This window comes from Haliotis rufescens, unplaced genomic scaffold (assembly GCF_023055435.1).
Source record: "Haliotis rufescens isolate VD_foot unplaced genomic scaffold, xgHalRufe1.0.p SCAF_4, whole genome shotgun sequence".
Classification (NCBI taxonomy): domain Eukaryota; kingdom Metazoa; phylum Mollusca; class Gastropoda; order Lepetellida; family Haliotidae; genus Haliotis; species Haliotis rufescens.
In genome coordinates, this window is record NW_025964112.1 from 63,914,281 (window position 1) to 63,934,253 (window position 19,973).

The window sequence follows — 19,973 nt, forward strand, 5'->3', positions numbered from 1 at the left end:
CAACTTCTTGACTGGTGTTGCACGCTGGTGTTGCAACGCTGCTATGAATTTACACAAGACAGTCAGTTCTAAACCCTATTCTGTTATTAGCGGTGTTCCTTTTCATTTGCATGTCATGTTTCCTGATCTTTTTAATATACAGAACCAAAACAGATTTTTTTCTTGTACCGAAGACTGAGGACACAATTTCAAAAGAAAAATAAATAAACTCATGAGCCCTAACTTTTTTTGTGCAGTAGACTTGCTGATTACTTTAACATGTTGAACTGTTTGAGAAGACCTCATGAAGGCAATCACTCTGTGGGTAATGGAAAGCTTATTTATTCCAGTTTGTGTCTTATATTTGCAGGAGTTAAGTGAGTCAAACGTCATGTCTCCATATGATGGTCTGGAGGGTGCAACTGGCGGCAGTGACTACGGCAGCCCTACCTACTCCAAGACTTCCAAGTATGAGCCTGATGAATACCATTACAGCTACTCCTGCAGCTTCGGCCACAGCGACTCCTCCCAGACAAACTATTCCACATCCTCCAATGACACCGATGTCAACAAGCCTCTTGGTGGCAACAACCACATCAATCACAATCATACATATCCTCTTAAGCCCGGAGCATCTCCCAAGGAAATAAAGACAAGCATGAGGACAGACAAGCCAAAGACAAAGGGTCCCCATGCTCGAGATCAAAAGCGTGCCCATGAGCTGAATGTCCCCTTCACGATTGACCAAATCATTGAGTCTCCAGTGGAGGAATTTAACGAGATGATCACGAAGTACAAACTCACAGAGCCACAAATACAACTCATCCGAGATATCAGGAGAAGAGGAAAAAATAAAGTTGCTGCTCAGAATTGTCGGAAAAGAAAATTAGATGTTGTGGTAACCCTGGAGGATGAGATGGACAACCTGAAGGAGATGAAGGAACAGCTGGTGAGGGAGCGGCAGCAGATCGACAAGCAGACACGCGAGATGAAAGAGAAGTTCAGCCACATGTACCAGGAGATCTTCCATTCACTGCGGGATGAACATGGCCGCCCATATGATCCAAATGAGTACTCTCTCCAGCAGTCCAGTGATGGCAATGTATTTCTCGTTCCCAGGAATTACAGCTCTGAAGACCAACTTGCCAATGGGAACAAGAAAAGGAAAAATATCAAGAAAGATGATTGAGGAAACAGAATATATCATCATTGATCATATTGAGTGTTATTGAAAGGTAACCCCTTGAGGTCTACTGTGGCGTTGAATTTTGGATTCCCATTTGTTTTTCGGGGCTTTTAGATTCAGGGATGATCTTGAAAGTAACTTGGAACACGCAAATACTGAACTTGTGGACTGGGTCTTGACTAAGCCAGTGTTTACTTGTTGCATATGCCGAGTGATGAAAAAAGCCAGTCATGGTAGGTGTGTTAGGTGGATCATTTAATGGTAACTGAGGTTGTGATAGCTATTTTTACGGTTCCTTTCTATTGCTGTTTCATTATGGATAGTATTGGGGATTGAGACCCAAGGGGTTAACTGATGTAAGTGTTAATACCACGATTGACAGTGACCATCTGGCATGGGATTCATTGTACATCTGACAACTCGCGGAAGGAAATTGAGTAGACAGAGACCCAAAAAAATCATGCTGGAAGTTTTACCTAAAAAGAACATCCATTTTGTTTCTTTGTGAAGGAAGCTGGTATGATTTTGATCTTCCTTCCTGATAATACTAACAGCTGGAGCTAGTGGAGTGAGATATGGTGGTACTCAGCTCCCGGTATATTTTTGGAACAGTTCAGAAACTGAGAGTAGCGTTGACTTTGTGTATTGACTTGCATATATTGTATGGGCTTGGAGTTCTGGTGAAGGGTAATTCACATCAACCACACCCTATCATAGCATCATAGCATGGCCATCATAGGTTACCATTTGTAGCAGCTTACATAGGAGCACATGTGACAAATGCTTGCCTTGTAATTATCCCAAACCATTTGAATTAACATTCATGACTTTCATTAACTGCAATCTGTACTCCCCCCTTGTCTCCCATCTAGCTTTACTGCTTGAGATAATGGAAATAAGGAGGCACAGGATAGTAGTCCAGTCAGGAGCTATGCCCGGATGGGCTGTATTGTTCCATATCTAGCAAACTGCTCCCAAGAATTAAGCAAGACAAGCACTTGAGAGAGGTACAAGGCAGAGTAGTTGGTTCTTGGCTTATCTAGACATCATTAATAATTACAGGGGTGAAAATGAGCAGTTGAGTAACCAGATGTTAAATGAACAAAAACCTATGTAGATTTGAATTATTTGATTCCAAATGCTAGAACTGTCGATATCTCTGTGCCTAGTTACCTCTTTGACAAGTGTTGCTCTGCTTTTAGGTGACATTTCTAGATGTTGAGCTTTCGTAGGGATTTCGCTCGCTTCAGGAGGTCTAGATTGCTTACTAATGGGAGGGTTTGCTTTGTTCCATTTTCATCCAACACAACACAACAATGTGAGAAGAATATCCTGGAGAGGCTTGAATAATGCAGGACATCAACTATTCTTTTAATCTACTTACCATGCTTGTGTGAGAAATACAGATGTAGACCCTATTTGGCAAATCCTGAGTACATATTGGTGATATGTACTCTTATAAATGTGATGTTCAGTTCTGCTTCCAAACATGATGAAATCAAAAACCCACCTTTCTTGTAGAATACCATTTAATCTGAAACAGTATATATACATGTGTGATATTATCTTTATTAAGCCTCATACATTGTTTGTTTTTGAATCGTTTAGTAAACAAGTCTTACGGAAATGGATTTGTTACGCACACTTGATAAGTTGCAACATGTTACTAATATTTTTGATCAATTATTGAACTCCATTATCTGATTATTTTTTGTAATATATTCAACATATTTGTTATCCTGAGTGAAAGAACCATTCATGCTGTTGTTGATTGTACATATTCACATGTCATCTGTATATAACTTGATTAACATGTTATCGTTGTGAGAGGAGTTGCACCGGTTCACATTGTCCTCATTGGCCATGTTAAAGTCCATTGACTAAGATGTGGCTTCAGCAAGGTTAAGGAAAACTAAATTATTTTTGACAACTGTTTAGTTTCACATTCGGAAATGGTTGGATTTTGATCGGCATCTTTCCCAGTCACCATCAGTGCTCCTCGTGTATCGTATTGTGCTATTTCATCTTGAATGTCAAACGGTTTTACTGATGTTTATCTTGTGTTCAACATTATTTGTTACAATGTGCATGGATATAACGTTTGCCTGGAATGAAGAGACACGTTGAAATTGATTTCTGACAATTGTTTGACATGTTAAACACAAGATTTACGACATGTTTGGTCATGAACATGAATCAAGATATTACAACTTTTCTTGTAATTATCATTACTCTTATGTTAAGGTGTTTTGAGGCAATGTTTTTGAAGAAAGGCTGGTGTTTTGTTACTATGGTTACCATGCAGAGTTGGTTCTCAACCTGTTGATTGAGAGAGTGTCAGACTGAGCTTGAATGTAGTATTTACCTTCTTCAAAAGAAATAAAGGTGAAGATTTTTTTATATACACAAGTCTTATTTTTTATTAGCCCCAGAAGTAGGGGAATATTGATTGATATCAATACTGCAATAACATTCTTTTCTTTTCACCTGTGGGGCGGTCGGGTAGCCTAGTGGTTAAAGCGTTCGCTCGTCACGCTGAAGACCTGGGTTCGATTCCCAACATGGGTACAATGCGTGAAGCCCATTTCTGGTGTCCCCCACCGTGATATTGCTTGAATATTGCAAAAAAGCGGCGTAAAACCATACTCACTCACTCACTTTTCACCTGTGCAGAATTGCATTAGAAGGTGCAATGATTCTAAGCTTGAGTTTGAGTCTGGGATTTGCCCTCATGATGTAACTAATATTCTATACCAACAAACGTGCAGTCAGCGAGTTTGTTAGTATAGAATATTAGTTACATGGTCCTGTGGTTTATCTCTTCTCATTGGTTTCACCTAAGTGGTAAACATCTTTAAGACATGCAATACTGTTCAAAGCAGTGTAAAACAACTCACTAGCTGTTCACCTTGGAAATTGTCAGTTGTGACACTCCTCCACATCTGTATGCTTGGATGCTCAGATTTGACCTTGTGTCTGCATGGAAGGCCAGATACAAAGATTGCCAAGGAGTGTAGCACACAGGAGAAAACCTACTTCCACTGGCACTTAGAACCCGGCACTGACCATGTCTTACCCTAAACACTGGCACTTGGAGCCCGGCACTGACCATGTCTTACCCTAAACACTGGCACTTAGAACCCGGCACTGACCATGTCTTACCCTAAACACTGGCACTTAGAACCAGGCACTGACCATGTCTTACCCTAAACACTGGCACTGACCATGTCTTACCCTAAACACTGTCACTTAGAACCCGGCACTGACCATATCTTACCCTAAACACTGGCACTTAGAACCAGGCACTGACCATGTCTTACCCTAAACACTGGCACTGACCATGTCTTACCCTAAACACTGGCACTTAGAACCCGGCACAGACCATGTTTTACCCTAAACACTGGCACTTGGAACCTGGCACTGACCATGTCTTACCCTTAACACTGGCACTTAGAACCCGGCACTGACCATGTCTTACCCTAAACACTGGCACTTAGAACCCGGCACTGACCATGTCTTACCCTAAACACTGGCACTTGGAACCTGGCACTGACCATGTCTTACCCTTAACACTGGCACTTAGAACCCGGCACTGACCATGTCTTACCCTAAACACTGGCACTTAGAACCCGGCACTGACCATGTCTTACCCTAAACACTGGTACTTAGAACCCGGCACTGACCATGTCTTACCCTAAACACTGGCACTTAGAACCCGGCACTGACCATGTCTTACCCTAAACACTGGCACTTAGAACCCGGCACTGACCATGTCTTACCCTAAACACTGGCACTTAGAACCAGGCACTGACCATGTCTTACCCTAAACACTGGCAGTGACCATGTCTTACCCTTAACACTGGCACTTGGAACCAGGCACTGACCATGTCTTACCCTAAACACTGGCACTTGGAACCAGGCACTGACCATGTCTTACCCTAAACACTGGCACTGACCATGTCTTACCCTAAACACTGGCACTTAGAACCAGGCACTGACCATGTCTTACCCTAAACACTGGCACTGACCATGTCTTACCCTTAACACTGGCACTTGGAACCCGGCACTGACCATGTTTTACCCTTAACACTGGCACTGACCATGTCTTACCCTTAACACTGGCACTGACCATGTCTTACCCTAAACACTGGCACTGACCATGTCTTACCCTTAACACTGGCACTTGGAACCAGGCACTGACCATGTCTTACCCTTAACACTGGCACTGACCATGTCTTACCCTAAACACTGGCACTTAGAACCCGGCACTGACCATGTCTTACCCTTAACACTGGCACTTGGAACCAGGCACTGACCATGTCTTACCCTAAACACTGGCACTTAGAACCAGGCACTGACCATGTCTTACCCTAAACACTGGCACTGACCATGTCTTACCCTTAACACTGGCACTTAGAACCAGGCACTGACCATGTCTTACCCTAAACACTGGCACTGACCATGTCTTACCCTTAACACTGGCACTTGGAACCAGGCACTGACCATGTCTTACCCTTAACACTGGCACTGACCATGTCTTACCCTAAACACTGGCACTGACCATGTCTTACCCTTAACACTGGCACTTAGAACCAGGCACTGACCATGTCTTACCCTAAACACTGGCACTGACCATGTCTTACCCTTAACACTGGCACTGACCATGTCTTACCCTTAACACTGGCACTTGGAACCAGGCACTGACCATGTCTTACCCTTAACACTGGCACTTGGAACCAGGCACTGACCATGTCTTACCCTTAACACTGGCACTGACCATGTCTTACCCTAAACACTGGCACTTGGAACCCGAAAGTATATGCAAATTGATGCAAATGAAACAAACAAGAAATAGGTATTCGATAGTGATGTATTTTCATCAGGGCTGTGTTTTGGACCTTAAGTTTGCAATGTTCCGGCGACTGTTTTCAGCATAGTAACGTGTTGATAATGTTTCTTCGAGGGCTGGCCAAAAAGTTCTAAGCCTAATATGATAGAATCTCTCAGGCGATGAAGCAAATCAGCATGGTAGGCACCGGTAATCGTCTCTTGACTTTCTAAGTAATCAACAAGGATCACACCCTTTGCATCCCAGAATACAGTGGCCATAACTTTCTTCACTGATCTTGAAGACTGGAATCTTTTTGGTGTATTTGGTGTCTTTTTGTAAATTTTCTCTGGCAATGTCAGTTCTTTTTTCCTTAAGATCAGAATTTAGAAACTTTGGCACCCAGCAAGCAGATATCTTATTCATCTGTAAATGTTCATGAATAATAGTTTCAATGGATCCATGGCTTAGACCTGTTCAGCAATGTTATCATGTCTATCCGACTCGTTGACTGAATTTTCATTGATTGAAGTTGAGGGATGTTCTATACTACAAGAAAAGTCTTTAGCACATGCAGGTCCAGTACTTTAGTAAGTCAAAAGTGAGTGAGTGAGTTGGGTTTAACACCGCAATTAACGGTATTCCAGTTATATCACGGCGTGTTAGCTTAATGTAGGAGGAAAGCCCAAAGTGATGCAGGTCTCAGACGTTTACCACTTTGGTGAAACCCACGAGCACGAGTATGGGGCTAACAAACCTAGAAACAATCGGGGCGAACCGGGATTCGAACCCACAATCATAGGTTTCTGGCGTCCTCAAGGGAAGCAACTCGGCACAGCGAATCACGACGGCTTACACGACTGGGCCACCCGTGCCCCCAATAAGTGAAAAGACCTATTCTCATTTCGAGTAGGTTATAACAATATATAGTGCAGCCGTTCATCGAACGATATTGGTAGGATGTGTTTGATTATTGGTTGTTTAACACCGCTGTCGACAGTGGGCTCTAAATAATCTGTCTGGACCAGCGAAACCAGGGAATGATAGTATGAGCAACGTCCCACGCCGTCAGGAAACGATAACATCATTTCAACCAAGGCCACACGTCCATTTAGTCGCCTCTTACGACAAGCATTGTTAACTGAGGACCTACTGTAGCCCTGAGTCTCCAAGAGGCCATTGTTAAGTAATTGTCTACAATAGATTAAAATAACCTGGTGCATATGTACCACCAAATCTGTTTATTCCGGATAAGACACGCGTTTCCGCTCGTACCGGAAGTGTGTGGGATAGTGTGACTCCAGCTGTCAACTTACGCCCTGCCACCCCCACATGTCACATCCGGTTTATATGTCGCGCCACAAAGTTGCGCAACTGTTCGGGAAACAAAGTGTATGGTATGCCAGCTATGTGGTCTAGAAAGTAGAAACCGGGCGTTGTTCTTTGGAAGCTGCGTTAAACGTATCTCTGTGTTGCACCATTAAAAGATTTTGGTTTGACTTGGGACAAAACGGAGCTACAGCTATCCTATAGTGTTTTCCTAATAGATCCCCGGTTCAAATCTGCATCGCACATTTCGTGCTTGACAAACGATGAAGTTGTGGGCGTACGATAGCGTTTTCCTCCACTACTAATCTCTACATCCTTCAGTAAAATGACCGGTGGATGTCTCCATAACAAGATGTTGGACATCACACTCTGATCAATATCCTTCCTGTACCGAATCGGAAGAAGACGAAGCTTCATTTTCTGTCGTAAGTCTGCGTTAACGAATGAGAGTTACGATCACCTTAGCGCTAAGATCGACAAATGTGGAGAAATGTGGAGAAAATACATCCTAGGTATTTTAGCGATTCCGTGTGTTTCAATCAGTTAATTGCAAATGTTTTCAAAAACACGACATCGTCTGTTCCGTTTGTTGTTTTGTTTGTTGTGTAACACCGCACTCAGCAATATTCCAGCTATATGACAGCGGCCTGTAAATAATCGAGTCTGGGCCAGACCGTCCAGTGATTGATATTGTGGGCAGTGTCCCAGTGTCGGGTAATAGTGACATGCTATCAACCAAGTCACCCGATCCATTCAGTCGCCTTTTGCGATCAGCAAAGGTTGCTGGGGACCAGTGGGCCGTTGTACAAAGGTTGCTTAGGTGACAGTACCTCCTATACCTCAACATAGACTTTCGACAGTCGATAGGCTAAGGTTGTCTTCTACAACGGCGCCTGTTCTAACTTGGATTCATCCACGGTGCTCGACTTATTAATAAAGGGGTTTCACAAAAGGGTGTTAGCGCAACGGTTGTCGTTACATCAACACCGTTAAAGGCTACGGCGTCGACCCCCTGGGGGTCTCGAGGTATAGCATGTCCCCAGTAGACCCTATACCTGTCGTTAGAGTTAATCAACAGTAGGAGCGGTGGTAACCATTTATGTCTGATCATACGTCATCGAGTCCCGACGGCGTGGATCTTAGCTGCCGCAACCGGTTCTCTGTGACGCTCGGGGCGGTCGGGTAACCTAGTGGTTAAAGCGTTCGCTCGTCACGCCGAAGACCCGGGTTCGATTCCCGACATGGGTACAATGTGTGAAGCCCATTTCTGGTGTCCACCGCTGTGATATTGCTGGAATATTGCTAAAGGCGACATAAAAACCATACTCACTCTGTGATGCTCCCTTTTAACGATTTTGACTTTATAGTTAAAACACGACTGCGAAGTTTTGGTTTAAATACAAAACCGTGGGCGATGGAAAATCACGAGTGCCGACAGCCGGAGGGCTTTTCCAGATTACGATGTTTTACATTTTCAACCAAAACAGGGAGTAGTTTTTCACTAACCTATGAACCGTCTAAATGCAAGAAATACCATAAGGAATAAGAAGCACTGAGATACCTTATTGTGAAACAATACAATAGTCAACGAATTAGATGACAGCGAGAAAAAAACCACTTGCAGCATGCAGACAACTGAAGTCAGTGACATCTAAGATTGAACACCCATTTATCACCCTGGTGGCTCAGTGGGAAAACAGTGGGGTTGCATGATATGTGAGGTTGCAAGTTCGATTCACGTCATGGAATTTTCATGCGAAAAAACGTGACATCTAACCAGGTAATCAACATTAGATGCATATTTAACGGATGTTTATAAATCTTTGGTGGTGTAACATCGTGGGTGAAGTTGGAAAGTCAAGGGCTTTCTCTTAGAATGTCCTGGACATGGATACTAGCAACTGAGTTTGTGGGCTTTCCACTATTTGATTATTTAAAAAAAAAATAAGTTGATGTCATTATAGGTTAATAAATTGACTTGTCACTAAACAGAGCTACAGACTATCCCATAGTGTTTTCCTAATAGATTCCGGATTCGAAACATTCCGCAACCTTCCCATTATCCATGAATCGTAAACCCACGAAAACTGCACCACGATTCGCCTATAAAATGTGTAATTATATTTTCGATCATGCCACATTTCTATGTCTCGAATCATCGAGAGGGGACGGGTGTTTGGCCACCATGCCATGGTGCAAAGGCGGATAAAAAAATCTTTACTGGTCCGGTTTACAACTTGATAAGTAAACATATTGTCGCACGATCTAAAATATATGTACTCGTATTTGGCAGGTGTGTTAAGGAGTTAATCATGTTGCATTGGTATAGTTAGATCACGACGCATGCACTTTGCTGAAGCATAGAATGCAGATTTGAATCGGGTATTATAGAAAAAACTAAAACAGCTCGTATCTCTGTGTAGTGACAAGACATTATCAAATTCGTTTATAAGGAGCAGCGCAGAGATATGGTTACCGAAGCTACGTGGATGGTTGCTCGTGTTATTAACCACTGGTTTGAATTTCGATTGAAGGAATATTATTTTACACCGTAGTAGCAATATTCCAGATATCATGGCGGCATGTAAGTCTCGAATCGACACTGGGCCAGGCAAACCAGCTGTTAACTGCTTGACCGACAATCCAGGCTGTCGGGGCACGGTGACACATCGACAACCAGATCGTGTGAAGATCCGGGGTGGAATAGGTCTTCTCCGCCACATGCTTGCCTAAAAGGATACTATGCTTGTCGTACGAGGCGGGACCGCCTCCGTGGTCTAATGGTAGAGCGTCCGCCCGGGGAGCGGAAGGTCCGGGGTTCGATCCCCACCCGTGTCATACCAAAAGACGTTAAAAGATGGTACTTGTTGTTACCCTGTCTGGCGCTCGGCATTAAGGGGCTATAACAAGGACTGGTCGTCTCGGCGTCGGTATACTGTGTCTGAGTGGGGTATTCATGTTAAACTGCGGCATGGTATCTCAGTGTGCAAGCACTATAAATCAGCATCAGTCCGGACTAGTACAAGCAGCCACACACACACACATACACGTCGCTATATAAGTGCAATAATCTTGGACGCGACGTTAAACCCCATTTCACCTCACCTCACGTAAGGCGACTAACGGGATCGGGTGGTCAGGCTCACTGACTTGGTTGATGCATGTCATCGTATCCCAATTGCGTGGATCGATGCTCATGATGTCAATCACTGGATTGTCTGGTCAAGACTCGGTTATTTACAGACCGATGTCATATGGATAGAATATTGCCTAGTGCGGCGTTAAATAACAAACAAACAAACAAAAGATCATGCCGTGACCGCTTGATGCCTATTTTAGTCAGCTCCTGCGTAGGACACGGAAAGGTGCAGGACATTCCAAGGCCGAGTAAATAGGTCGTGACACACAACCATAGGGAGTGACGACAAAGCTGACTGATACTTCTCCAAACAGGATATTCCTCTTTGCCTTCACTGTGATTCCACAGTAGGACAAACACTCAATAACAGTTTCCTACGAATGACGGTTTGAAGAATGACTAAGTGTAGAATATGCATGCATATTTTTCTACAATTTTGCGGCATCATACCAGAGTCTTAACCTTAGACTAATATATAGTCTTTCGATTGAACATATTTTACAGAAAAAAAACAGTTGTTAAATTCTATTAAAATATAATTAAAAGGAATCTAGAGATTTTCTTCATTTTCAGATACGGCAGTAATCTAGACTTGCCAAACATTATAGACTTGCATGGGCTGTATTGGGTATATTTGTTTCAGGGTCTGTATGAAGACTATGTTAACCTGTTAACAGTCTCGTAGTGAAAACAGAGGAGTGTTTCATTCTGTACATGTATCAACAAGGACGGAAATGGTGTAGTGGTGCAGCATAACAGTGTTCATTTCCTTGAATTTTGAGAAGTAATTATTCAAAATTAACATATTTAACAAGAGGAGAAGGATATTATTTGAAAACTGAGATTGCTCGAGACCCTAACAACAACATCCAAACCACCGTCTACAGGACACCTACCCTGCATTTGGCGTCATCCAATTATCTGTATGCTACTTGTTATCTATTACTTGTTGTTGTCAATGTTAATCTGCTGATTATCACAATATGTCATGCATATATACCTCTCATCACTTATTGGTTGTAGTCACTCCAGCTTGATAACTGTGTAAGAATCTACATCGAAACTGTAAGTGATTGTGTGTGAAAGAGTGAGGACCCGCCTTGTGTGTGACTGAACGAGTATGTGTGTGTGTGTGTGTGTGTGAGAGAGAGAGAGAGAGAGCGAGAGAGAGAGAGAGAGAGAGAGAGAGAGAGAGAGAGAGAGAGAGAGAGAGAGAGAGAGAGAGAGTGTCTATAGCTGGACTGGAATACAAGATGACATGCATGGCAATCGTGTGGTTCTGTTCACAGACAATTAGCGTCTGTCACCATTCTAGTTGTGTGCATGAGACGCATCCTATTGCTGTCGCGCGGCCTCCCTGGGAAGGCGGGATGTTCTCCTTAGAACTATGGTGCGAGGACACCAACATCTGACGTATATGAGAGAGACATCCGTCGAGTCACCAAGGAGGAAATACTGCGACCGACATTCATCTTGGCGATGGTACGAATACCCCTCTTGTCACGTCCTCACCCAGACTGTCATGTCCGATTCCTCGAGTAGAAAATGTAGTTTTATGAATCAGTTTACAAGATTTATCTCCCTTGTCCTCCAAAACATTTAAATTTTGAAGCCGCTCATATCATACTCATTTCACACCCTTACGTTTGATCCATGTCGTCAAATTTCACTCTGCCAAAAACACTTTGCAGAGAGCGGGGAGAGGATATAGACCACTTCCGAGGGGTGTCGCTAATCTGCCGTTCGAATGAAACGGTTTAGTTCCCGACTAAATAGCTCACACAATCAGAAACATTTTTGAAAAACATTTATTCACAAGAAATGTGATTTCGACAAATCTGCTGAAAAAAGGGAATAGAGTGATGCTGATTGTGCAGGTTCAAGATCAGATCGGCATGCGCCTCTCTTCATGCTGAAATAGTGTGTATAGCAGTATTCTAATGAAGAAACATGTCATTGACATGATAATGCGCTAGCTTTTTACACAAGGTATATAATTGTATATAATTTTTTCAGTCCAAAATTAACCACAGTAAACTAATTTTATTAAAAAACGCGCGCCTCATAAATATGTCCTTTTTATTAACTGAATTGAAATTGAAATCATCCTACACTGCTTGACCCCCGTCAAGATCCGGGTTAGAACTGGTCTTCAGCAACTCATTCTTGTTGCGAGAGGCGACAACATGTAACAGGATCAGGTGGTCAGGTTCACCGACCTGCCTGATGCATGTCATCATGTCCCAATTGCGTAGTCTGTCGATTATTTATAGACCGCCAACATATATCTGGAATATTGTTGAGTGCGGCTTCGAACAACAAACACTATATTTGACTGGAGACGACGATCGGCAACTTATTTGGTTCCAGTGTATGGCAATATGTGTGCACGTATCCTTAATACGAAGATCTGCAATGTGTGTATGTGCTCTTTCTGGGCGTCTTCACCACCTCTAAAGCATAATCAATATGTACACAACTGGATCGTTTACATATGACCAGGTGTAACAATTGTAAACGTATATTGACATATTGTGAGACCCGGGGTAGAATAGGTCGTCAGCAACCCATGCTTGCTGTAAAAACGACTATGCTTCTCGTAAGAGGCGACTTACGTGATCGGGTCGTCAGGCACACTGACATTGTGGATGCATGTCATCGATCCCAGTAGCGTGGATCGATGCTCACGATGTCTGTCACTGGATTGCCTGGTCCAGACTCGATTATTTACAGACCGCCAACATGTACGAGTAGCTGGAATATTGTTGAGTGCGGTGTTAAACAACAAACAACATATTAAAATTGTGACCACAAACTGCATCCCTCCTTTTCCATGAGCACCCCCCACACTCAGCAATATTCTAGCTATGTGATGGCGGTCTGTATATAATCGAGTCTGGACCAAACAATCCAGTGATTGACATCATGAGCATCGATCTACACAACCGGGATACGATGACATGCATCATCCAAGTCAGCGAGCCTGACCACCGGATCCCGTTAGTCGCCTCTTACGACAAGCGATGTCGCCTTTTACGGCAAGCATGGGTTGCTGAAGACCTATTCTATCACAGAAACTTCAGGGGACCTCTGGCCAATGCCCAGTGACAGTGACCCAGATAACTGGCAATGCATGTCCATGCTCATTTACATACAACAAACGCACAACTTATAAATCTATGTTTATTTATAGTCATATAAAATAGTATATAAATGAAACTTATGATTGATATTTATAAAATGATCATTATCCCAATACAGTGGATGATAATGAATATATACAATGTATGATAAAAAGATTTCAATTACTGCTTTAGTATCAACCAACAGGCCATAGTGTCCAATACCTTCTGTCCCTACACCCAATGAGATTATACACTTCCCATTATGTGAAGGGCTAAGTTCTTCATACAGTGCTTTATTCACTGTTCTACCATCCTCCTTTATCCAGTGCAGTTTATCTCCATTCTATTATGATCATAACAGAATGTAGAAACACTGGATAAAAGTGACCTGCTTCTGATGTGTGGTCAGTGACTACAGCCAGGGATGGGTTGTCTCCCTTTCCCATAATTATCAGTTGTAAAATGGTCACAATAAGATATGATTACATGAACATAACAGCACAGTTGTACATGCATCAATTGCTATAAAATCTTGAATAATTTTTTTTGTAATAATGAAAATGAAGGTTTTTATGTTACCTGTTGACAAAATAATGAACCTTTCCTTGCTAAGTGTTATGTTTGTTTGTTTGTGTAACGCAGCACTCAGCAATATTCCAGCTACATGAAGACAGTCTGTAAATAATCGAGTCTGGACCAGACAATCCAGTGATTGATATCATGAGCATCAATCCACATAATTGGGATATGATGCCATGCAACAACCAGGTCAGCGAGCCTGACCAACTGATCCCATGTTTTGCCACTTAGGATGAGCAAAGTCGCCTTTAATGGCAATTGCTAATAGTAAATCTATCCTTAATGAAGACAGGACATATTTAGTTTCATGTGGCCCTCAGCATCAGATACTGAGAGGACCCATTCTTCTCATCCCAATACAGGGATCTACTAGCAATACCGTATTTAGTGTAATTAGCACCATGAACAATTTGTTGGGAAACTTTGCAAATGCATATAATATGAAAGTAAACTGCATGGTCAACATATTGTATCCTTCTGTCCCAAATGCTAATGCTCCTACATGGAATGTCAATGATGTTGTGATCATCTTTCAAATCTCAATGTATAGGTTCGTCTTTGTAGCCGTAGTGTCACACGAATCACATTTGGAAATGGGCCGAAATGCCCTAAATGAAAGTATTTTACTTCGGCTAAGTACAAGGACATTCTAACCAGATGGTTAGGCGAAACACAAAATCAAAAGGTGTTTTCCAAAACTATCTACTAATGCTATGCATGATGGAACTATATAATATATGGCTGGAATGTACAGGGGACAAGTCTTAAGAGGAATATACCAATTATACATAAGAATCATCTTCACTATGTACAGGAAATAACTTTTATCAAAATTTGAAATTCCATTATGGTAAGATTGGCATTCTTAAACATCTTGGTTACAAAATTTCTTTCAGATCAAAAGAACAAATAGAATTGCCCCATATAAATGAAAACAACATTGTCTGTGACAGGTATTCTAATGTAGATAAGAAGTGTTTTAGCGTACTATGTAGTTAGCATGGCAGTAACCATGGTAACATAAACTCTTCTATGTTTCTTGAAAATTATTTATTGTTTGTTTTGTTTTCCTACATCTTCCCAAGGCAAGTGAGTTAACTGACTATAAAAGTCCAGTTTCCACCCTTGCCGAACAAGGCTGGAATTCCTGGGCTCGATTGTAGCGCAACCAGTGGCTATTACGAGTTATGTCCTGTCTATGCCTCTCCTATTGACCAATCAGATTCAACCTCTCGTATCACTTGCATTTGCTTCAAACAAAACGGTGGCGCCCAGTCAAGACGATATGATCGATAATCAAGATCTATATTGTGATAAAATGAGTTTTACATCGCAAAGTGCATCAAATCACATGAGCACCTTGATTAAAAACATGAAAAGATTTAGAAAATATCTGTTGACAACGAGTTAGCGGTGCACATGCTTTGCAAATCCTGCAGTCGACCGACATCTGCATGACACTTTACGAACCGGATTTCGATACAAGTGCGCGATTTTGATTGGACTATGCATAGACTTGTTAGTCCAGCCAAAATGTAACTCCATAATACCAGCCTAGTTCGGCAAGGGTGGAAACTGGACTTATATAGTCAGTTAACTCGCTTGCCTCGGGAAGATGGTTTTCCTATTGCTCTAAGCAGATATTGAGGCACAGGCAGCCTTATAGGCTGGTTCCTGATTGGTCTATTTTCTCAGGTGCGGACATGTTGGGAAGTTGGTCAGTATCTGTACTTAAAGTATTCGTTGAGGACAACGGCCAGTATTAGAATCAACAGCACAAACATGGACACAATCCCTGCAGCTGCAACACCCTTGGCATACGACCCATACTTTGATGCCTTCACGTAGTCCAGGCGACTGAAGTAGATTTTCGACTGTTCTGAAAGTAGAAGGATGAAGACATAAAATAACTGCCATGTTATACATGTTATACATACCTAGTAGGAGTCTTTTATACCATCTGTAGCCATGGTATTATGTCTCAGGCCTACAATCAGCTCTGTAACCATGGTATTATGTCTCAGGCCTACAATCAGCTCTGTAGCCATGGTATTATGTCTCAGGTCAACAATCAGCTCTGTAGCCATGGTATTATGTCTCAGGTCTACACTCAGCTCTGTAGCCATGGTATTAAGCCTTGGCCTGCAATCAGCTCTGTTGCCATGGGATTATGCCTCGGCCTACAATCAGCTCTTTAGCCATGGTATAAAGCCTTGGCCTGCAATCAGCTCTGTTGCCATGGAATTATGCCTTGGCCTGCAATCAGCTCTGTAGCCATGGTATTAGACCTCGGTCTACACTCAGCTCTGTTGCCATGGTATTATGCCTTGGCCTACAATCAGCTCTGTAGCCATGGTATAACGCCTCGGCCTACAATCAGCTGTTTATAATGATATAATGAAGTAGCCTACAATCAGCTCTGTCGCCATGGTATGATGTCTTTGCCTGCAATCAGCGTGGTAGCCACAGTATCTAGCCTTGCCTGATGCTCCACCACGCATGTCCTGTAGCTTACCTGCAAGGAGGATGGCGAAGAGCCCGAACAAGGGGTTGATGAAGAGAGAGCAGAACGCGAAGCCCCAGTGGTCAGCAGGCTTCTTGTCTGGGTTGGGTTGCTTGGTGACGATGGGCAGCATGTAGGAGATTTGGGAAGGGGCATAACTGGTGTAGGTGGAGTACAGACTCTTCCTGCTACCAGACACGTAGGAGTAGCTGGAGGGCCCGTAGCTGGCCATGCTGTGTTGTGATGGGTAGCGGTTCATCTCCATCTCGCTGCCCGCTTCCGACCAGCTGTCGCCACGGGAATTGAGGTACCCGGCCGGGTACCCATGCGACATGATGATGATTCAAACAGTATCTATTACAACAGGAATGAAACATATATGACAAAATTATTTATCTTTACACATGTTAACTGAAGATAACTATGGGACATAAAAAAACTATCTGTATATCACATGGCACACTTTTCACCATTGTAATTGACCCGTTAAGATTCTGGGGTAGAATAGGTCTTCAGCAACCCATACTTGCCGTAAAAGGCGACTATGCTTGTCGTAAAAGGCAACTAATGGGATCGGGCGGTCAGGCTCGCTGACTTGGTTGATACATGTCATCGATCTCAATTGCGTGGATCGATGCTCATGATATTAATCACTGGATTGTCTGGTCCAGACTCTATTATTTACAGACCGCCGTCATATAGCTGGAATATTGCTGAGTGCAGCGTTAAACAACAAAACAACCAACCATTGTAATTAATAGTGCTGTAATGTTGCGGAGCACTGCGATACCATGTACCACTATAAGTATAAGACAAACAGATACATACACATATGTTATTTGGTATGAAAATATATAAAAATTCTGAACATATGTGTTCTGAAGTTGTTGTTACCCAATTGACTTAACTTTACTTCAGTATAAACATATATAGAGGTTATCACGCGAGTGTGTTTGGGGATATTTACCACCCCCAAACACACAAGCGTGATAACCTCTTTATCATATAATGTCATTCTTTAATTCTGTAATTCAAAATTGCTTTCCCTCTCTCACAAACATTACCGAAACATTGCGAGTTTTCCTGGAATGCGCGCATTAATATTTATTATGTCAGAGGGTAAGTGATGTGTCAGTCGGACAGTGACAGTAGCCAATATAGTTCCAACTGAAATCTATTTCTTATTCAGTGGCAAAGCAACATAAACGCAAAGCAGCAATTGTTTTTAATTGCCTTTCGCGTCAATCCATCGGTCTGTCCGCTAGAGTAACAGCCCTTTGTCAAAGGGAAGCTACTCTAACCCTAGCCTATGAGACGTCACGGCCACGGTCAGACGTTGTTGACAGTCGGTCTGTCCTGTCATAATGTTAAGAAGTGTAGTCAGATGTACACACAGCGACAAAACGAAACAAGGTAACAATTCAAATATATTTCGGCTAAATCCAACTATTTTTTTGTGTGGAGAAGGTTTCAAGCCGCAGAGATCTACAAGCACATTTATGGCTACTGATCCCGCTTGGCTAGGCCTCGTGCCCTCGCAAAATTGTTTTTGAAATTGATATCTCCAAAGTTGCCAAAACTTATAAAATGCCTTATCTACGTCACAGTTAGACACTGTTTTTTAGTATATTAGACTGTGCTTTTGATAATGATAGCAATTATCCCTGTAGTTTATCCAGTTTCAGATGGTTAATTCTGACTCGATTGCCGAATGACGAGGGCAACGACATGATTGTTTATGAACAGTGAAAATAGTCCCTACTTGACCTTTGATATTTGCATCTCTATCCGCATATGACCCCAACGGATATTGTTTTTATCCGTTGGCTTTATCCTGCCGAGAAACCTACCCATTATATGATAAATATTTATACATGTATGTGGTGGTTTATCTCTACAATGGAATATGGCTGCTTCAGATGGCAAATGTGCGTGTCTGCTTGTTATAGCCCAGACTAATGCTGATTATGCAGATAGCTGGGATACCATGGCCCGGTTTGACAAGGCTACCCCACTCTGACACAATGTACTGACTCCGAGCCGACCAGTCCTTGCCCCTTTTCTGATGCTGAATGCAGGGTCACAAGTACCATCTTTCAAAAAAAATTGGTACGAGACCGTATTCAAGTTTGACACTGTTGTCACTAATGACATCGTCTTAACCTACACTGAAAATTAGCACATGATCAAATTGCTTGGTCTGCCTTTGAGCACTTGTATGTAACGGATTGAAACTCTGATTACATCAAAGAAAGAAGTTTCCGGTTAATGCAAGAAGATGCATATAATACAAACCAGTGTTAGGGTCAATGCTCTCAAGGTGCCCATTGTCATTCAAAATCAGTACATGTTTTTTTCTTAATACATGGGTAAGATTCCGCCATTCAGACCCCCCCCCCCCCCCCCCCCTACTCCCCAAAAAAAGAGAAAAAGATATATAGTTAGAATATATATAAATAACTTTTGGAGGGGGATAACGGTGGATGTCTTTATAATTCTTGATGACTACTGTACCATTTAACAAAGGTATGTTGCTGCTATTAGACCTATCAAAATTTGGGACTTCCGGTGTTTTATTAAACCAACATTGACTCACGAACGTAAAGCTCATGGATCAATCGTCTTGGTATTTTCGTAACACCGGCAAATGTCCCTAATTGCGGGTATTGTCGATACAAATAACATATTTTGAGAATCTTTCAGCCTAAAGTAATAACTGACGATCACAAACAGAGACATTTCCGGTATTCTATTTCGCCAACACAGAAATACTGCACAGGTGCTTGTTTATATATCAACCAGCATGCATCTATAATACGGCGCGTTTACACAGAAATACATCGTTATATTTATATTTAACAGTAGTTTTATACCTGTGTAAAAGACCAAAATGCAGATTCGATATCCAAATACCGGAGATAATTTACCTGTAATATACAGGTAGAAGCGGAAATTGGTTTTGAAGAAGCAAGTATAGTAATATGTGTCGTACGACATATCCAACAGTTACTTCAGAAGCGTATTCAATTATGTACAACTTTGATTCATATCCAATAAAATTAAATTTTATAACCTCAGTTGCTAAATATAACATATCCGCTGCTTGTAATGATATATTTGTATTAATTAACAGTAATAATCAATTTCATTTAAAAGCATTGTCAAATATCTTAAAGAGAGTAGTACACACCTTTGGCGCATGCGCAGAAAGGGCATACCTTGTAGGTGAGTAACGAGCCATGACATTCCGCACTAGACTTGCCCGGGCTCTACAACGACGCAATAAAGTCGTGTGACACAGACGA

At 42.2% G+C, this 19,973-nt stretch overlaps 2 protein-coding genes across 7 annotated transcripts in view; one reads left to right on the forward strand and one right to left on the reverse strand.

Moving 5' to 3' along the window:
- The window catches only part of LOC124152885 (endoplasmic reticulum membrane sensor NFE2L1-like), a 55,091-nt gene extending 51,522 nt beyond the window's left edge, over positions 1–3,569 (forward strand). For all 5 annotated transcript variants that reach the window (XM_046525941.2, XM_046525942.2, XM_046525939.2 and 2 more), the window contains exon 9: positions 350–3,569. In XM_046525941.2, coding sequence (XP_046381897.1) covers positions 350–1,168 — 819 coding nt within the window. In that variant the 3' untranslated portion in view covers positions 1,169–3,569. The remainder of the gene's footprint in view (positions 1–349) is intronic.
- Positions 3,570–15,651: 12,082 nt separating this feature from the next.
- On the reverse strand, positions 15,652–19,675 carry LOC124152886. 2 transcript variants are annotated; one of them, XM_046525943.2, is made up of 3 exons: positions 19,542–19,675; positions 16,681–17,022; positions 15,652–16,044 (listed from the first exon to the last, which is right to left on the reverse strand). In XM_046525943.2, the coding sequence occupies exons 2-3, from the start codon at positions 17,000–17,002 to the stop codon at positions 15,884–15,886; spliced, it is 483 nt and encodes a 160-aa protein (XP_046381899.1). In that variant the 5' UTR covers positions 17,003–17,022; positions 19,542–19,675; the 3' UTR covers positions 15,652–15,883. The 2 variants fall into 2 exon arrangements, with proteins under 2 accessions (XP_046381899.1, XP_046381900.1); XM_046525944.2 differs by having other exon boundaries at positions 15,661–16,044; positions 19,596–19,651.
- Positions 19,676–19,973: the final 298 nt, after the last annotated feature.